At 51.5% G+C, this 15,925-nt stretch overlaps 2 protein-coding genes across 5 annotated transcripts in view; both read left to right on the top strand.

Annotated features, from left to right (window-relative positions):
• The window catches only part of LOC149852543 (uncharacterized), a 39,909-nt gene extending 33,155 nt beyond the window's left edge, over positions 1–6,754 (top strand). The window contains exons 2-5 of one of the 3 annotated variants that reach the window (XR_016439465.1): positions 1,668–1,751; positions 2,161–2,183; positions 4,228–4,403; positions 5,975–6,754. Coding sequence is in view for 2 of the 3 variants with exons in the window: in XM_090030147.1 (XP_089886273.1) it covers positions 1,668–1,751; positions 2,161–2,256; positions 4,228–4,230 (183 nt within the window). In the remaining variant the exon portion in view is untranslated. Of the gene's footprint in view, positions 1–1,667; positions 1,752–2,160; positions 2,257–4,227 lie in introns of all 3 variants that reach the window. The other 2 variants (XM_090030147.1, XM_090030148.1) reach the window with 2 other exon arrangements.
• Positions 6,755–6,860: 106 nt separating this feature from the next.
• Positions 6,861–15,200, top strand: SH3BP5L (SH3 binding domain protein 5 like). Of its 2 annotated transcripts, XM_090030079.1 has the most exons (8): positions 6,861–6,925; positions 7,207–7,965; positions 10,314–10,376; positions 10,874–11,002; positions 11,173–11,334; positions 11,946–12,119; positions 12,697–13,054; positions 14,292–15,200. In XM_090030079.1, exons 2-8 carry the CDS (start codon positions 7,729–7,731, stop codon positions 14,348–14,350), a joined length of 1,182 nt encoding a protein of 393 aa, XP_089886205.1. In that variant the 5' UTR covers positions 6,861–6,925; positions 7,207–7,728; the 3' UTR covers positions 14,351–15,200. The 2 variants fall into 2 exon arrangements, with proteins under 2 accessions (XP_089886205.1, XP_089886206.1); XM_090030080.1 differs by having other exon boundaries at positions 12,697–14,840.
• Positions 15,201–15,925: the final 725 nt, after the last annotated feature.

The following is a 15,925-nucleotide window of genomic DNA, read 5'->3' as shown; positions in this document are numbered from 1 at the left end:
TTAGTCAGTCCCTGTTGAATAATGAATGCCTCCAGCTGAGGACCACAGAGACTCTCTCTGTCTCTGATGCTCAGTAAAACTGTTCTGTTCACTGACCACCCATCCTCTGTCTCAGGAGAATTTCAAGAAGCATCTGGATTCCCTGAAACATGACCTGAAGGATGTGCTGAGCACCCCTTGTATTGGAAAAATCTGAAAAGTAGGTGACCTGATCAACCTACCAGCCAAACCCAGCTCCACATCCTGTGTGGAGACATCTTCAAGTGACAACAGGCTGAATGTAGCCAATAGCTAGGTCATGAGTCAACCCATTGTCTGAGCTAATGTCTGCACAAGGATTTATACATTTACCTGCCCCTTTAGACAACTGTGTCCAAAATGTAAAACTTTAAAATTGTGCTCGGCTACTACTTAACCGTAAGGGTGCCCAGATACCTACTTCTGGGTTTGCACAGAACTTTCTAAGCCCTGTCAGTGCTAAGCAGCTCAGCACTTGGGTAACCCCTCCACTTTCCTGGGGCTCCTCTATCTAGCATGCTAGAAAGCCCAATCATGGAGGTATCACTAAAGCATGCTAACCAGATTAAGCCTCAGACCAAACACAGCTGCAAGGGTTGGTGATGGTTCCCTTCATGCCAACGACCTGATGGTTAGAGCACTCATAGGGAGTCCCAGTTCTCTTCTCTGGTACATCTCCTGCCTCTTGGGTAAATGCTTCATCCACCAGGCTAGTGGGTATTCTGGAGTCAGAGAAAATCTCTGTTCTTGCAGTTCCACTTTACACCTGCCTTGAAGGAAAGATCTGTCCCTGCTCCAGAGAAGCTTTAAGTTTATGATATTAATAATTCCTTGGTTCAAGTACAGGAGTCTAACCTGCCCCTTACAGAAAAATGTCCTAACCTGTGTAGGCTATAGTGTCATTCTCATCCCCACTCTAGCCCAATGAATATTGGCTCATTCCATGCACAGTGGAATGGCTTTAGCAGGAGAGACGGAGAGAGCCTCCCACCCCATGAGAGTGCCTATTCTGGTGATTAGGGCATTCACCTGGAAGGTGGGAGGTGTGGATTTGAGTTCCTTCAAGCAAAAGAGGGACTTGAATCTTGGTCTCCCTCCTCCTGGCTGAGTGCTCTGTCCACTCTTGATTTGAACACACCAAGAGATGAGGAATTCACCACTTCTCTGCTTTGTTTTTTTCAGTGGCTAATTACCTGCATTGTTAAAAACTGGTGAGTTTCTAATTTGTCAGCTTCCAGCCACTGGAAAGAGCCACTTAGTGACCAGTATTTTACCCCCATGAAGGTACTTACATACAGTAATCCACTCACCGCTTGGTGTTTTTTCATATGTCAACCACATCAGAATCAATCACTTTCTCCAGCACTTGAATAATGTTGTTGACTTTTTCAATGACTTGCTGTTCCCTGTTCCTACACCTGAGAACAGCACTAATAATTTTTGTCACCACCTCGTACTCAAAGCATGTATTAATGTGGGTGCCCAGAATGACCCCTAATGCCTTGCCAGGATCTTTGTGTATCTAGACTCCTGGTTCTATGCTCATTGGCCAATACAATGGCATTTCAAGACCTCTCTTGGGTTGTGTCCATGGTATGACACTGCGACCCACTAATATGCATCCCTGCCAACTCCTCTCTGCATTGTAGGACTTGCTCTGCTTCCTGCATGAGGGGCAGAAGATGATCCAAAAGAAGCTGAAGTGCATGGAGAAGAGCAAACTGCAGGAGGAGGTGAGATGGTGTCAGACAGCTACAGCCAGATCCAGGGGAGCAGTGCATTTGGGAGAATCTTGATTCCTGAGACAGCTGCTGTTGACTGTTCAGAATCATTCTCTGGGTTGAAAGGCAACAAGAGGGAGACTCAGTCAAGAGAGCTCTCTCTTTCCAGTCTGTAATGATCACAGTGGTTGCGGGGGTGTAAAAGGGAGCACTGTGCTGCAGGGAGTGAGACAAGAGGTGCTCTCCCCTCACAGAAGATGCTGACTCCCAGCCTTTCAGCAAAAAACTGGGGCTCAGCTGGGGTCATCAGCACTGGGAACCATTTGAAATATGAGACAAGAGGGAAAGGAGATTTTAATTAATGTAAAAAAGAAAATATAATGAGTATCCAAAACCTCTCTCTTTCTCATGTCTGGTTTAGGATGAAAAGGTCACCTTGAACAGGTATGAACTTTCACCACTGACAGACTGCAAAATAATTTATTATATAGACTCTAACAGAATCTTCAGAAAACAGGTATCTAATCTATCTGTGTAGCATCTCTTCTATAACATTTATAAAGCTCCTAACACTATACAACCATATGCTTCTAGAGAAGAGAAGGAAGGAAGATTAGATAGGGCTAGACGAGTACATGGAAAAGTCCATTTTGCAGTTGCCGGTCTTGGCCCTCTGGAGTATACTGAGACATGTACATGCCAGGGTAAATGCTCTGTGACTACACTCTGATGGCGTAGGCTGAATCACACCAAGCTCTGTTGATACTGCAGATGGCATTTGGCAGTGGCACATCATAGTCTTTCCATTGCTACTTGGAATATTGTAGGCTGCCATGTTAGCTGAAGAGACTGGAGACCTACTGGAGGGAGGGAGGGCTAGATTTTGCTCTTTCAGCTGCCTCTTGCTTCACACATCAGCTAGGTGTGTCAGGATGAAAGCCACTACATCCATCCACATCTCGGCATTTGTAATCCCTTAGAGAAAAGGCTGGAGATAATGTTATCTCAGTGTTCAGCTGCCTAGGTAGGCAGATCCTTTGCTGGTGTTAATCAGCATGATTAGGTTGACATAGCTAGTGCTATAACTAATTTACACCAGCTGGGGGCCTGGCCTGCTGAAACCTGCCAGAATGAGGACAAACTGAGAGGAACGGGACAGAGTTACTAGTAGTAATGGGGATTCTGCAGCTTGGGATGTTTAATAGTGGAGCCCTGGGGAGGGTCAGCCTTGGGATGGATTAGCTGGGCCCACATTGCCAGTACCCTGTGAATCAGCTGTCTCTAACCACAGCATTGTTGGTGGGTTATAGTTCTGATGAAGAGAAATCCTTGGGGCTGCGTGACAGCCAGGTGTCCGTGTTGGATGCTGCTCAAGTGAAGATTTTTAGAGGTGAAATGGGAGCAAACCCAACTCTTTCTCCTGTTGCCACTCTTCCTACCCATTAGCTTTCATGGGACAATACTGAATTACTCCATCTATGGACCTGGCCCTCAGAATTAAAGGGTTACCAAATATCCCAGCAAGGGGCAGAGGGATTCCCCAGCTATCCTGTGTCCCAGGAACCATGCATGTTCCCTGTGCTAATGTGTTGGTGGGGAGAGTCCCTGCACTAGCAGCCCTGAGACTTAGAGCTCATTACACAGAAGACAGACCCATGCTGCAGCACCAATATGCCTAGCCCACTAGATGAGAGAAGGGAGCTCCACCTTCTGGGGAAAGAAGGAAGAATGAGAACCCAGCTGTCCATCTCACATCTGCACTGAAAGAATCAGACAGGAGCAGCTTCCAGCTGGTGCCAGATCAGCCACACTGGAACCAATGACTTGGATGAAAAAGGCTCTGTATTCTGCTCTCCATGAGCCAGCCCTAGGGCTGAAACACAGTTGTCAGTCTCTAGAGAGAAAAGGCTCCATGCTCTCTTCCTCACACCTTGAGTCATGCAGTCCCAGCACACTTTGGCCCAGGTGGGTGCTGGTGCCCTCTAAAGGGTAATGTTGCTGTACCCCATCCATGACCTCCTGAGCCAGCCAGATCATAGCTGATGAGCCCTGAAGGGAAAAGTCCTGTATTCCACTCCAGAGTCCTACATCAGGTTGGCTTCCCATGAGTGACCCACAATGTGAGTTGGGTTTGGGTGGGAATGTGAACTACTTCACATTTTGAAGCGTTGGTGCTGATCTGAAAATAAAAATCCAGTTAGGTTCAGGTTGGGTAAGCCCCATGGAGCCTGGTCAAACTAACGCACTGGTGCTTCCAGGAAAACACGGTCAGGTGGAATCCACTCCCCAGCACCCTAACCAAACTAGTTTTCTTACTAAGAAAACTCTGAAAAACACAGAGTATGAAGGAGAGCAGGTATGGACGTGTCACCATAGCTTTTACATTATTTTTTCTGAGTCAGGCTTCTTTCTGGGAACACTCTCCATCCTTCTATCTGCCCATCCATTCATTGATCCAATCACATTCTCTCTCTTTCCCTCCCTTCAGTGATGGTGACTATGGATCCTGAAACAGCCAGCCGCAAACTCAGATTCTCCAAGGACTGGAAAAGTGGGATTCTTGGAAACCAGAAGCAGGACTGACCTGAAAATAGGGAGAGATTTGATGGCACTCCCTGTGTCTTGGGTTCCATAGGGTTCTCATCTGGAAAACATTACTGGGAGGTGGGTACAGGGGTGGTGAAGGGCAGCTACCAGGCTGTAGGGGTGGCCAGAGGGCCTGTGAAGCGGAAAGGATATCTCCAATTAACACCAAACTTTGGGGTCAGGGCCATAGAGAGGATGCAAGGTAAATACTGGGGTCTCACTGCCCCTGCAGTCCTTCTGTACACAGGAAAATTCTGCAGGGTTGGCATTTACCTGGATTATACAAAAGGGCAGGTGGCATTTTTCAATGCAGAGAACATGTCCCATTTCTTTACTGTCAGTACTTCTTTCAAAGAGAAAATCTTCCTATTCTTCTGCTCACGGGACAAGAATACCTCACTGGTCGTTCAGTAGTCTGGAGTCTTCTGCCCAGCCTATCCAACTTAACATTCAGCTCAGTTGTTCTTTCCATGCCCTGCAGCCCTGGCACAGACAAAGCAGCATGGACACATTAGATGCACTCTTAGGTCCTGTTGCTCTACAGGCATCCAGAGGTGCCTGCTTCAGAATTGATATATTCTATTCAAGCACCCAGGTGTGAGGTCTGTTCAGCACTGAGGTCCCTGCTCCTGCTCAAAGCAACGGGAGCTAAGGGCCTCAGAAAACCAGGCCACTTGTACTCCACTGCTTACCTTTGAAGCTCTCAGAAGTCTTGTAATATATATGGTGTTTTCCTTAAAGCTCAACCTTCTGAATTCATAGGATTATGGGAATATGTTTCATTTAAAGATAATAGTAAATGTCTATCATGCAGCACTGGTATTCGTATTGTGGGGTGTGATCCCCACCCATGATAGGAAGATCCTGCTGGGCTAGATGCTATACAAATGCAGAACAATATGGTTTCTGTCCCCAAAGCGCTTACAATAACACCTCAAAGGCTCCTTGTTGCAGATAAAAGCTTGAAAACTTGGCACTACTACTGCCAATCCCAACTCTTCCAGCACTGTAAGTCAGCCCCCAGAGGAATCATGTGCCTGGCTTAAATGATGAGATTTTAAACAAGAGTTTATTACTTTAATGAGAGTAATTATAGGGGTGACCTGAGACCAGGGCCCCATTTCAGTACTCCCTGGACAAACCTAAAAGGAAGCCTGCCTGGAAGCATTTTGACCACATTCTTTCAGTGCCATTTCACCTAACTCAAAATGTTTCATGAGCATGGGTCAATGGAAAAAAGAAGCCAAATAATTTAAAAGATTTTTTTAAACAAAACGTCATCCACTTTGTTGGAAGAATATAAGATAGGGACAACAATAAAATAACAAGACTCGAAACAAAATGTTGGGTTAAATGGCAATATAGGAATGGCACCTTTCAATTTCCTCAGACAAAAAGGTGATCGTTGAACTTGAAAGTCTCATCTGGTGGGCCATTTCAAATGTTTTCAGCCAGATTGGCTTGGAAATAATTGTCAAGCGTCATGCTACATTCCACAAACCCTGAAATTCACGGTGAAATAGAAATGCCAGCGCCTGCCCAGAGAGAAAGAGATGCTTATGACTTTTGGGCTGTCAGTTGTGGTGGGAGAGAGGGCATATTTTTTAGCAGTTATGAGGCATGGTCGTTTTTTTCCTCTTTCTTTTCAGCTGCTGAGCTCTTCCCAGTCACGGGAATCGGGGAGGTGCACCCTCGTGTGAGCAGCTGCCCCGGGGGGTCGAGATCAGCCTGGAGAGGGCTGTTGACTCTGCTTGACCCCTGCGAGGGCCTTATATCAACCTGGAGGAGAGCAGGAAGGCCCCGCTCTGTTGCTGTTTATATATGTGCAAAAATTCCTGATTTTTAACCAAATCTCATGATTTTTAAGGCAATCTTGTGATTTCAGTGGTTGTGGGGAGGATGCTTGGCAAAGCTTTGGGGGTACCCAGCATCGCCATAGTGACCATGTGGCCACCATCAACTCCATGGCAACTGTTGTCAAATGGATGTGGAGGGGGAGAAACATCTCAAAATAAAAACAGGGTTTAAATAAAATGGAATTTCAGGAAATTATGCCTGTTGTGGTTTTTTATGTTTTTAGATAGAATCAATTTTGAAAAAAGTATAGTTGTCCCAGTTACTATCCTTCCCCCGGGGGATCTGGACCAGTCCAAAAGGCGGTGGGTGCGCATCACGTGAGCGCCGTCGACCCGCTCCTCCGTGCTCCGTACAGAAGCTCTTGTGGAAGCGGCGACCTCGGCTGGAGCCGTGGGCACCGCCATCTTGCGTTACGGCGGGAGAGGCGGCAGAGGAAAGCGCTGGGGACCCTCGGGTCCCCGGATGTTCCGTACTCTCCTCGCACACATGCCGCTTTCCCTCCTCCTGCCCTGCCATTCACCGACCCCGTTTAGGAGCGAGACCGGTGGGGGATGTTGTTATTAAATTTCCCACGCTCGTCCCCGTGCTGTTTCCCGGCAGCTGTCTACGAGCAGGACGGCGGTGGGGCGCGCCTGGGCGCCGCCATGTTGTACGGCAACTGTGGGGGGGGGCAAGGCCAGTTTCCGGTTCCGGGGGCTGGGCTGGGCTGGGCTGGCGCGGGGGAGCCGGGCCCGGGGCTGGAGGTAAACAGAGCTGCGGCTCTGCCCGGGCCCAGACGGGCACTCGCTGCGGGCGGGGCGAGGAGAGGGCCGCGGGTGTGGGAAGGGGGGCAGCGAAGGGGGACAGCATGGGGGCAGGGAAGGGAGGTAGCGTGGGGGCAGAGGGTGGGTGCATTGGTGCCAGGGCATTGGGGATAGGGGCCCCATCCCTGTCCCCGTGCGGGTGGTTGGTGTCTGGGGCAGGCAGCGGCGCCCGGTTTATGCTCTGCTGGTTGTTGGTTTTTTTTTGTTTTTTTTCCCCCCAGCCCCGTCCCCTGCGTCGGTGTTTCCAGCCAGCCCCCGGGTCTCTCCATGCCCCAGACCCGCCTCTGCAAGTGAAGCCCCCCACAGCGCCTTGTGGGGCAGGAGCGGTGCCCAGGGGCCTCTGCCAGCTCCTGCTCATTGCTCTCTCTTTGGGGCCTTCAGAGCACGGGGCCCCCGGCCCTCCACGAGGAACCGCCGCGCTCTGCTGGGCTGAGAATTGAAACGCGAGTGCTGCCTGTGGCACCCTGCAGCCTAACCTCAAGCCTCATTGTGGCTGTGGTCAGTCCTTGACCTGCGTCTCACGGTCTTGTCCTTGAATGTCCCCCTTACACCCTGAGCTCCAGCTTTAACCCAGAGCAGGCTTCAGTCTCCTGCCAATGGCTCATCCATCTGCCTGATCCGGCACCGTGGGTCCAGGTGCATCACTCTGCCCTTGGGCTCGTGATGGATGGATCGCCTGGTAGGATGCCTGTGCCCCTGTGAAGGCTGCACCCTGGCCTGCCTGAAGAGGAAAACCTGATACTATGGAGGGGGAAGAAAGGCATGGCACTCCTGGCATGGAGGACTCAGACCAGCGGCTGGTTCTTGGTATGAACGAGAGGGACGGACGACAAACGCCTCCCGGGCAGCTACGGACATCTGCAGAGGAGGGTCAGAAGCCAGGGACACCTACTCCTGAAGACGTCTGCAGTGCGGAAAGTGCCAAGACACCTCAGAGAGAGGGAGAAGAGGAGGAGGAAGAGCTGGACCCCAGAATACAGGTGTGTTGAACATAAGTGACTGCCTGGCTGAGACTGTCCTGTAGGCAGTAGCAGTCATGGGTCTTTGTAATGTGCTGGCTTGAGGGTGCATTGCTCACTTCTCCCTGTGTCCCAAATGCAGCTCCAGAGTCTGGCTCTTCACCTGGTGCCATATAAGCTCTGGTGAGCAGAGTCCATCCCTGGTGTCGGTTGTGGGGAGGGGGATGGAGAGGTGTGGCAGCTGGCATGGCAGTCTTTTGCCAGGGCCTGGTCATGCGTGTCCACTGGAGGATGTGTTTGTGAGCTGTGCATTACCCATGGCAGAAGGCTGTAACCTGGACTGTGATGTAGGTAGTTTTGGGAAGGCATTTAAAATCTGGCGTCCCTAGTGCCTGCTGACTATGTGGTGGTGGCTTTCCCAGCTCAGTGGAAAGAAGCAGGTCCCAGAGACAGATGGAGGCAACAGAAGGGAATTTGTATAAGAATTACTTTGATTCTGCACAGCAGCACCTACCTCTGGTGCTGACGCAACTTCTGTTTACCTGGTATCAGAGCACCTCTCTCGGTACTGCATTTATCCATTCAACCACCTTCTGAGGTGGGGGGTGCGGTGGTCCCCATTTTGTAGGCAGGAACTTAGGCTGAGAGTAACCAAGGGCCCAGTGAAAGTTAATTGCCTAAATACTCTGGAGGGTTGAGGCCTGTGACCTTGCCCAAAGTCTCAGTGTAGCAGAGGTTTGAGCCTGTGACACCTGGATCTCTGGCTGGTACCTGAACCTCTGCACCACCACTGTTTGTTTCATCTGTACAAAGGCCTTAAACATGAAAAGGTGGGAGCTTAACTTGAGTCTGTCAAGTGAGCTCTTGGGTTTGATACTTTTATGCTGCTTGATCAAATTTGTTCCTTCTAAAAGTCTAGCTTGGGCAAAGCCATTGTAGATACAGCACACCCCACAATGAGTTCAATTTTTAGCTCATCCTCCCCTGGCAAATCAGGATAGCCATAGGTTGGGCAGGGCAAGGGAGCCAGGCAATGAATTTGTGGCATGATAGCTGCTGTATGGATGCTTAGGGCTGCATCCTAATCTATGTACTTGGCCTCTAAAGCGTGGTTTAATGGCCAGTCATGTTCATCTATCATGCTGTGTATTCACCTGAGAGCCACCACCCACACAGATATGATCCTCATCCACCCTGTGTGACAAGGGGGTGAGGAGGAGGACTCAGGTGTGCCTACCTTTTAGTTCAGCAACCTAGCAGGTAGGGCAGGGAATGGGAGGCTTGAGTTTGGACTTTCTCACCCAAAGGATGTTTGAAGCCACATCTCCCCACTCCCCAGCGAAGAGGTCTAGCAAGCTTTCCATGGGCTGAGCATAGCCAAAGGCACCGTACCTGTTAAAGATGCTTTACTGAGTAGCCAAGAAGTGGGGAAGAGAAGGGATGCCAAAAGGAGGCTGACTGGCCCAGTGAGATAGGCTGTCCCCCAACAGAGAGGGTTTGGCTCCTGCTGTTGGCTCCCTGTATTGCTTATGCATTCCTCTGCTATAACCATTTAAAGCAACATCCCTAAAAGGCATTAGGGGTAGGGGCCAGCACCCTCCCTCCTATGGCAGGGCTCAGCTCACTGGGCTCCATCAGCAGTCTGTGCGCAACACAAACTTTGGCTTAGATATGGTCTGTTCTCTGCACACTCGTGCCCTGGAAAGTTGCTGTGACTTAATTTTTAAGTGGGTTTACCTTAGAAGTAAATTCAACTAAAGTAAGGCCAGCATGGTTAAATGGCATTGAACTTCTGGGTGTGTGGTCTCATTCAGAGTTAGTGGCCTTGGTTCAGTTCAGTTTAATTTGCTTCCCAAGCCAGTTATTTTCATGCTGAAGTTTGTTGACACAGGAGTTTAATGCAGTTTAACCAGTCAGGCTTAAATGCACTCTGTTAGCTGAATTTGGATCAACATTCCTGAATGCTCCTGTGTTGACAAGCACTAGGCTGAGGGGTGGGGGGTGACATTAGGATGCCTGTGATGTCAGAGCCCGGTTCTTACTGTGGTTCATATCAGTCAGAAGCAGAGTGCTTTACCAAAGGAGCATCAGTCTCTGTTCTGGAGACTGGGTGGCTGAAGTCCCTAGAGATGGAGGGAATTGCTCTTAGTGCTGGGAATAGAATCTGGGACTCCTGAGCCCCCATCAGGTGTTCTGATAACAGGGACATGGCACCAGCTCACTTCAGGAGATGGAAGCCATTCAGTGAAGGCTCCTCCCCACCCACCCCAGGCTGAAGGGTGGGAGGTGTGATAGGAGCTGGGGGCTGGTTGGGGCAGGGCTACATGTGTCTGGATGCAGGTCCCAGAGCTCTGCCTTCCCTCCTGCAGGAGGAGCTGGAACACCTCAACCAGGCCAACGAGGAAATCAACCGTGTGGAGCTGCAGTTGGATGTGAGTGAGTTCTGAGTCTTCCTGCCACCTCCTAGCCTTCTGTCCCCAGCACCTCTGCAGCCTGCCAAGCTGATCATTAATCCCACCTCTCCTTGCCCCTCCTTCCCAGAGTCATGTCCAGCCCTTTGGTTTCTTTACTTTCTGCTGCCTTGAGGTCCCAGTCCTTAGTCATGACTGGGTGACATTTGGAACAGCTTCTGTAGCTGCCTGCACTTTCCTGCTGCATGTTTTTGAAGCTAAGCAGAGTTGAGCTGTGGTGGGAGACCTCTAAGGGAAATGCTCTGGTACGGCCAGACACTGGTGTGGATGCTCCCCTTGAATGAGAGGGCTTGGTGATTTCTACTGTGGATGCAGACCTCTCTGAAAGGTGCTTTCTCCTTGAGATTGGTGCTAGCCCCGAGACACTGCTCAGGCATGCGGTGCCTCAGGGAGAAGGTGCCAGATTCGGGAGGGGATCCCATGTCTTTGAAGCCAGTTTGCCATCTTCTCTGCTGCAGGATGCTAGAACCACATACCGCAGGATCCTCTCTGAATCTGCCAGGAAGCTGAATGCACAGGGCTCACAGCTGGGGAACTGCATCGAGAAAGCACGGCCCTACTATGAGGCACGTCGCCTGGCCAAGGAGGTATGAATGCACCATCCCATGCCCTGCCTCTTGTTACTTCCAGGTTTGGCCAAGCTGCCTTTGCCAGGGCTGTGTGCCACCCGCCAGACTTGAGGTTGGGGCTCCTGGGATTTTTTCCCTTGGTCTTGCACTTTTGCCTTGCGTGTGATGCTCCTGTTCCCACTGTGCAGGCCCAGCAGGAGACGCAGAAGGCAGCACTGCGGTATGAGCGGGCAGTCAGCATGCACAATGCTGCCCGCGAAATGGTCTTTGTGGCTGAGCAGGGCGTCATGGCAGACAAGAACCGGCTGGACCCCACCTGGCAGGAGATGCTCAACCATGCTACCTGCAAGGTCAGGACAAGGGTGTGGGGCCAGGAAGCCATACCAGTGTTGTGGGGGGGAAGAGGGGGCTGCATCCCCCCTTCTCCCCCGCTGCCTTCTGCAATATCAGCCATTAGGGTGGTGCCTAGGGGACTGTGCCACAGTAGCAGGAGAACCTACCACCAGCAACCTGAGAGTTGAAGGGCTCATACTAAGGGGAACTGTGCTGCTGATAGATAGACTATCTGAGGCAGCTGTACCAGTCTCATGAAAACAGGATGATGTTAGATGGGAGCTGGGCAGTAGAGGGGGTAGAGCCCACACTGTCCCGGGTACAGAGCTCTGTCTACCTGTGTGATGGAAGCTTGAGAGCAGGCAACTCCGGGAGGCATTGTCCCAAGTGAACATGCTGCCTGATAGGGTAGGGGTAGGGCTGCAAGGAGGGGGGCTGTACAAATTGCCCAAGGTAAGGATGGGGAATTGAACCTGTGCAATCTGTGCATAGTGAATACATGGAAGCCTAGTGCATAGGGAGGGATGGGGGAGAAAGAGGGGAGGGACCAGGATGTGGTGGTTTCTTGTGTATGGAAGATGGGGCTGGTCATAGATGTACCCCACTGAGCCGTGTGTGATTCCTGCAGGTGAATGAGGCAGAGGAGGAGCGGCTGCGCAGTGAGCGGGAGCACCAGCGCGTTACGCAGCTATGCCAGCAGGCTGAGGCCAAGGTGCAGGCCCTGCAGAAATCCCTCAAGCGTGTCATCGTCAAGAGCAAGCCCTACTTTGAGCTCAAGGCCCAGTTCAACCAGATCCTGGAGGTGAGGCATGCACTCGCAGCTGATAGCGCCTCTGCTGACAGAGACCTGGGGAGGGAGTGGGGGTCTTCCCCTCAGTGCCTGTGGTCCCTTGCAGTGGTGAATGTAACAGTCTACCTCTACAGGGCTCCTCCCTACGGGAGAACGGCAAGGATTCCCATTGCTGAGACCTAAGCTAGTGGTGAGGGAGAGTGCAGGAAGCTGAGTAATGGCCTACCCTTGTAGTAGGGAGGACAGGGGGAAGAGGTTTGGCATTCAGCCTGTTGTACTGACTGCATAGGGCATGAGTAGAGAGTCTCCATATTCTTGTGGGAGTGGGTGGTTGCCTTGTTGACCTCAGGAGGCCAACGCTGAGGTGATGGGGCTGGGACAGAAGATTGGGGGGCAGGGGGAGGAGGGCAGTGGGGAAGGGAAATGTCCCCAGCTCTCTGGGGACTACGGTGCATGGTGATGACCTGTCATGTCCTTGTCTGCTCTCTGAGGAGCTTGCCGCCCTCGTGACGAAGCTGAAGGGATGTGCGTTGTTGGGAAAGTCTGAGGGGCAGAAAGAGGTGCCTCACACCCTCTCATCTCCCCACAGGAACACAAGGCCAAGGTGACAGGGCTGGAGCAGCAAGTCTCCCATGCCAAGATGCGCTACTCGGTGGCGCTGCGCAATCTGGAGCAGATCAGTGAGCAGATCCACGCCCGGCGCCTGCAGCGCCTTGTTGTGCGCCGTGCCTCACCGGTGGGAGCTGAGGCCAGCCCTCTGTATTTGGGGGCAGAAGGGGGTGCCCGGCTGGGGGCCGAGTGCCCCCCTGCAGACACGCTCTCGGTGCTCAGCCTGCAGACCATCGCTTCTGACCTGCAGAAGTTCGACTCAGTAGAGCACCTGCTTGGCCTGTCTGATGCCACCAGCCTCAACAGTGATGAGATGGAGGAGCGGGAGCAGCGCCGGGGTGGGCACAGCCAATTCAAGCACCACCGCAGCATCAGTCTCTAACCCCCCTGCCCTGCTGCTTCACCCTGTTCCTTCCCCTCAGGGAGCCTGGATGGCAGGGACGTGGGGTCCAGGCAGGAAGGGGTCATTGCAGCTGGCTCTGGAGAGGCCATAGGACATAGGAGCTGGTGCTCTGCAGCCTCCCTACTATGTTAAGCCACAGTCTCTAGAGACTGTACCTCCCAGGGTGCACTGCTGGCCCTGCCTGAGCTGTGTCCTGGAGGCTGTTAGCTCCATCTTACCACATCCTTTGGGTCCCCCATGGCAGGGCTTTGGTTAGAGCCTGCGTATCCTTTTATTGCAGCTGAGTCACCTGCAGGCTGCGGCCACCTGGGTCTGGGAGCATGGCAGACTAGGAGCTGCAGTCTCCCTGCACTACTGTGTGTCCAGAGCAGACAGTATCAGCACGGCTAGTGTTTATGCACGCTCCTTGTGGCTCTGTGGTGTCACCAGCCTTGCTGGTCATGTCCTGGCTCTGTGGGGGAAGGGAGGAGGGCATTGGTGGGCTGAAATTTGCTGCTGCCAGATGCACTGCATCTGATCAATGTGGGGAACAGGGAGGCTCAAGTCTGAGCAGGTGTATCCCCATGGGGATACACCCAGGCTCCAAGCTGTAAGACAAAGGATGAACTGGTATCTGCCCTCTTACCTGCTGCCCTGCTTTGGCCCCTGCAACAAGGTGCATGCTGTGTTTATGGCGAAGGGGGGTCCAGTAGCAGTGACCTTGACATACAGTGGTGGCTTGGAGACCTTGCCCTTCTCTGGCCCACCCTGGGGATTCATGTCCCTCCCCCGCTGCCCACAACAAGGGCCACAGAGGTCCTGGAAAGAGGGCAAGTGCTGTGTGCAGGATTCACCCCCTTCTTGCAGAGCTGCTCAGTACATTGCAGTGTACTAGGGAACCTGGGATGGCCAGCATATCCCCTGCCCTGAGAATATTGGTGCTTAGTGCCCTGGGTTGCTCTCCTTGTGGCGGAGAGTACAGAGGCAGCCAGCATAAAAATCACAGCCTTCAGCACTGCTCAAGGGCACCAAGGCTCAAAGCCACCTATGGACCTTTCAGCCAAGCACCTTTGCCAATGAGGTGGGCAGGTGCAGGTCCCTGGGAGGGGCAGTTCTTCACCTCCCCCCCCGGGATGCAAGCTGATGCCAAATGGCCTTTATCCTCCCCTAACCCTGTCCCATCTCCCCCCAAGGTCACGATTCCTACTCCAGTCCTCCCTGTGAAGAGACAAGTACTGTCCAAGCTGCGTGAAACTCGATTTGCACTAGTGGGCTGCAGGGAGGGGGACAGCAAGGTGTCAACTGAGCTGGGAGTTTCCTGGACGCTGCCACCCACGCTGTCCTGGGAGCCAGGGCTGCCTCCTCTCTGTGACGGGTGCCCCTCCTTATGGGGGGCTGTTGCTGCTGCTGCCGCCGCTGTGGCCTGGTGTGTTGGTGTACTGTGGCTGTGATGAAAACTGCTGGTTTGAGGCAGCCCAGTGACTGAGTGTGAGTGAGCAGCTGTGCTGTGTATTTTATTTAAAGTAAAGTTTACGCCCCAGAGAACTCTAGGAGTGCCAGCTCTATTTGCTCCCAGTTCCGTGCGATCCAGCAATGTCGGCTACAGATGCTTGTCACTCTAGCCTGCTCTTGAGACTCCTGGTTAGAGCAAAGAAGAGTTGCCTCCACTTGGGCTGTGGCTGTGAGGGTAACAAATCTGTGCTCTCAACAGATTTGAGCCTTGGTGCTTCACATCCATGATACACTATGAGGTAAGCCTGGGGATTACAGCTCTCCTAGCTAGCAGCTGCAGTTATCTGTTAGCTTCTAGCATTGCAGACCCAAGAGGGGGATGGGAGAGGATTTGCTAGACACAGCACAGCAGTGTCAGCTGAGTCTGCTCTACCCATGCTACTTAATGCACAGGCTGAGAAAACCTGAACAGCTGGCTTGTAGTGTCCTAAAAGAATAAGAGTCTGTGTGCCTACAAGCCCTATCCAGTTACCTTTGCAAAAATTCCACAAAGTGGAGGATTATTTTTAATTTGGTTAAGCTGTGGAGAGCAGTCTGAAGTAAGAAGGAAGGAGAAATTTATTAAAAATGAGTGCTCATCTAGACAGTTACTAGTGTGATTTACAGGTTTAATTCACACACTTCCTTGTACAAAGAAGCCCTGAAAGAAATGATGATTTAAATGCACTTGGCACAAAAGGTCAGAGTACGCTGACAGATTGCCAGTGAAGTGACATTTAGGAGGCAGTGTCTGTATGGAGGCAGTTTGGGGTATCGCAGCACAAGGTTTGGGTGACCTCAAGCATTGGAGTAACAAGTTGAAATACAGTAGTACAGAATACAATGTCATGTGCGTGTGGCTAAGAATATCTGCTATTAGATGGGAACTGTAATAGGAGAGGAGGATGACCTGGGTGTCCTCTGATCAGCGGTCCAAAGTCCCTCAGGAATAAGAGTCAGCCATGGAAAAAAGCACATGTACTATTTGGATATATCTGGAGAGGTATTTCTAGAAGAGGTAGGGAAATGTTAATGCTCTTGCTCCAGGCACTAGCGTGACTGTAACTGGAGTCTTGTGTACAGTATAGTCACCTGCATTGAAGAAACATGAATTCAAATGGAGCAGGTTCAGAGAAGGGGCGGGGGCGGGGAGTGCAGAGCCTCTATCACTTGCAAGGTCCGTTTGCTGAGCCTGGCAAAACAAAGGCTGAGGAGGGTAGGATTTGTTTCTCTTGATACAGAAAGTAGATTTTTGAACTAAAGGATTAGGTTGAATAAGAGGTGTAGATTGGCTGTGAAAAAATGGAGACTGGAAATTTTGAATGAGCAATGCCTG

The sequence above is a fragment of the Crocodylus siamensis genome, chromosome 15, assembly GCF_052110815.1.
Source record: "Crocodylus siamensis isolate JL-2025a chromosome 15, ASM5211081v1, whole genome shotgun sequence".
NCBI classification, from domain to species: Eukaryota; Metazoa; Chordata; order Crocodylia; family Crocodylidae; genus Crocodylus; species Crocodylus siamensis.
The sequence above is the reverse complement of the archived record's forward strand: the minus strand, read 5'-3'. Positions and strand labels throughout refer to the sequence as shown.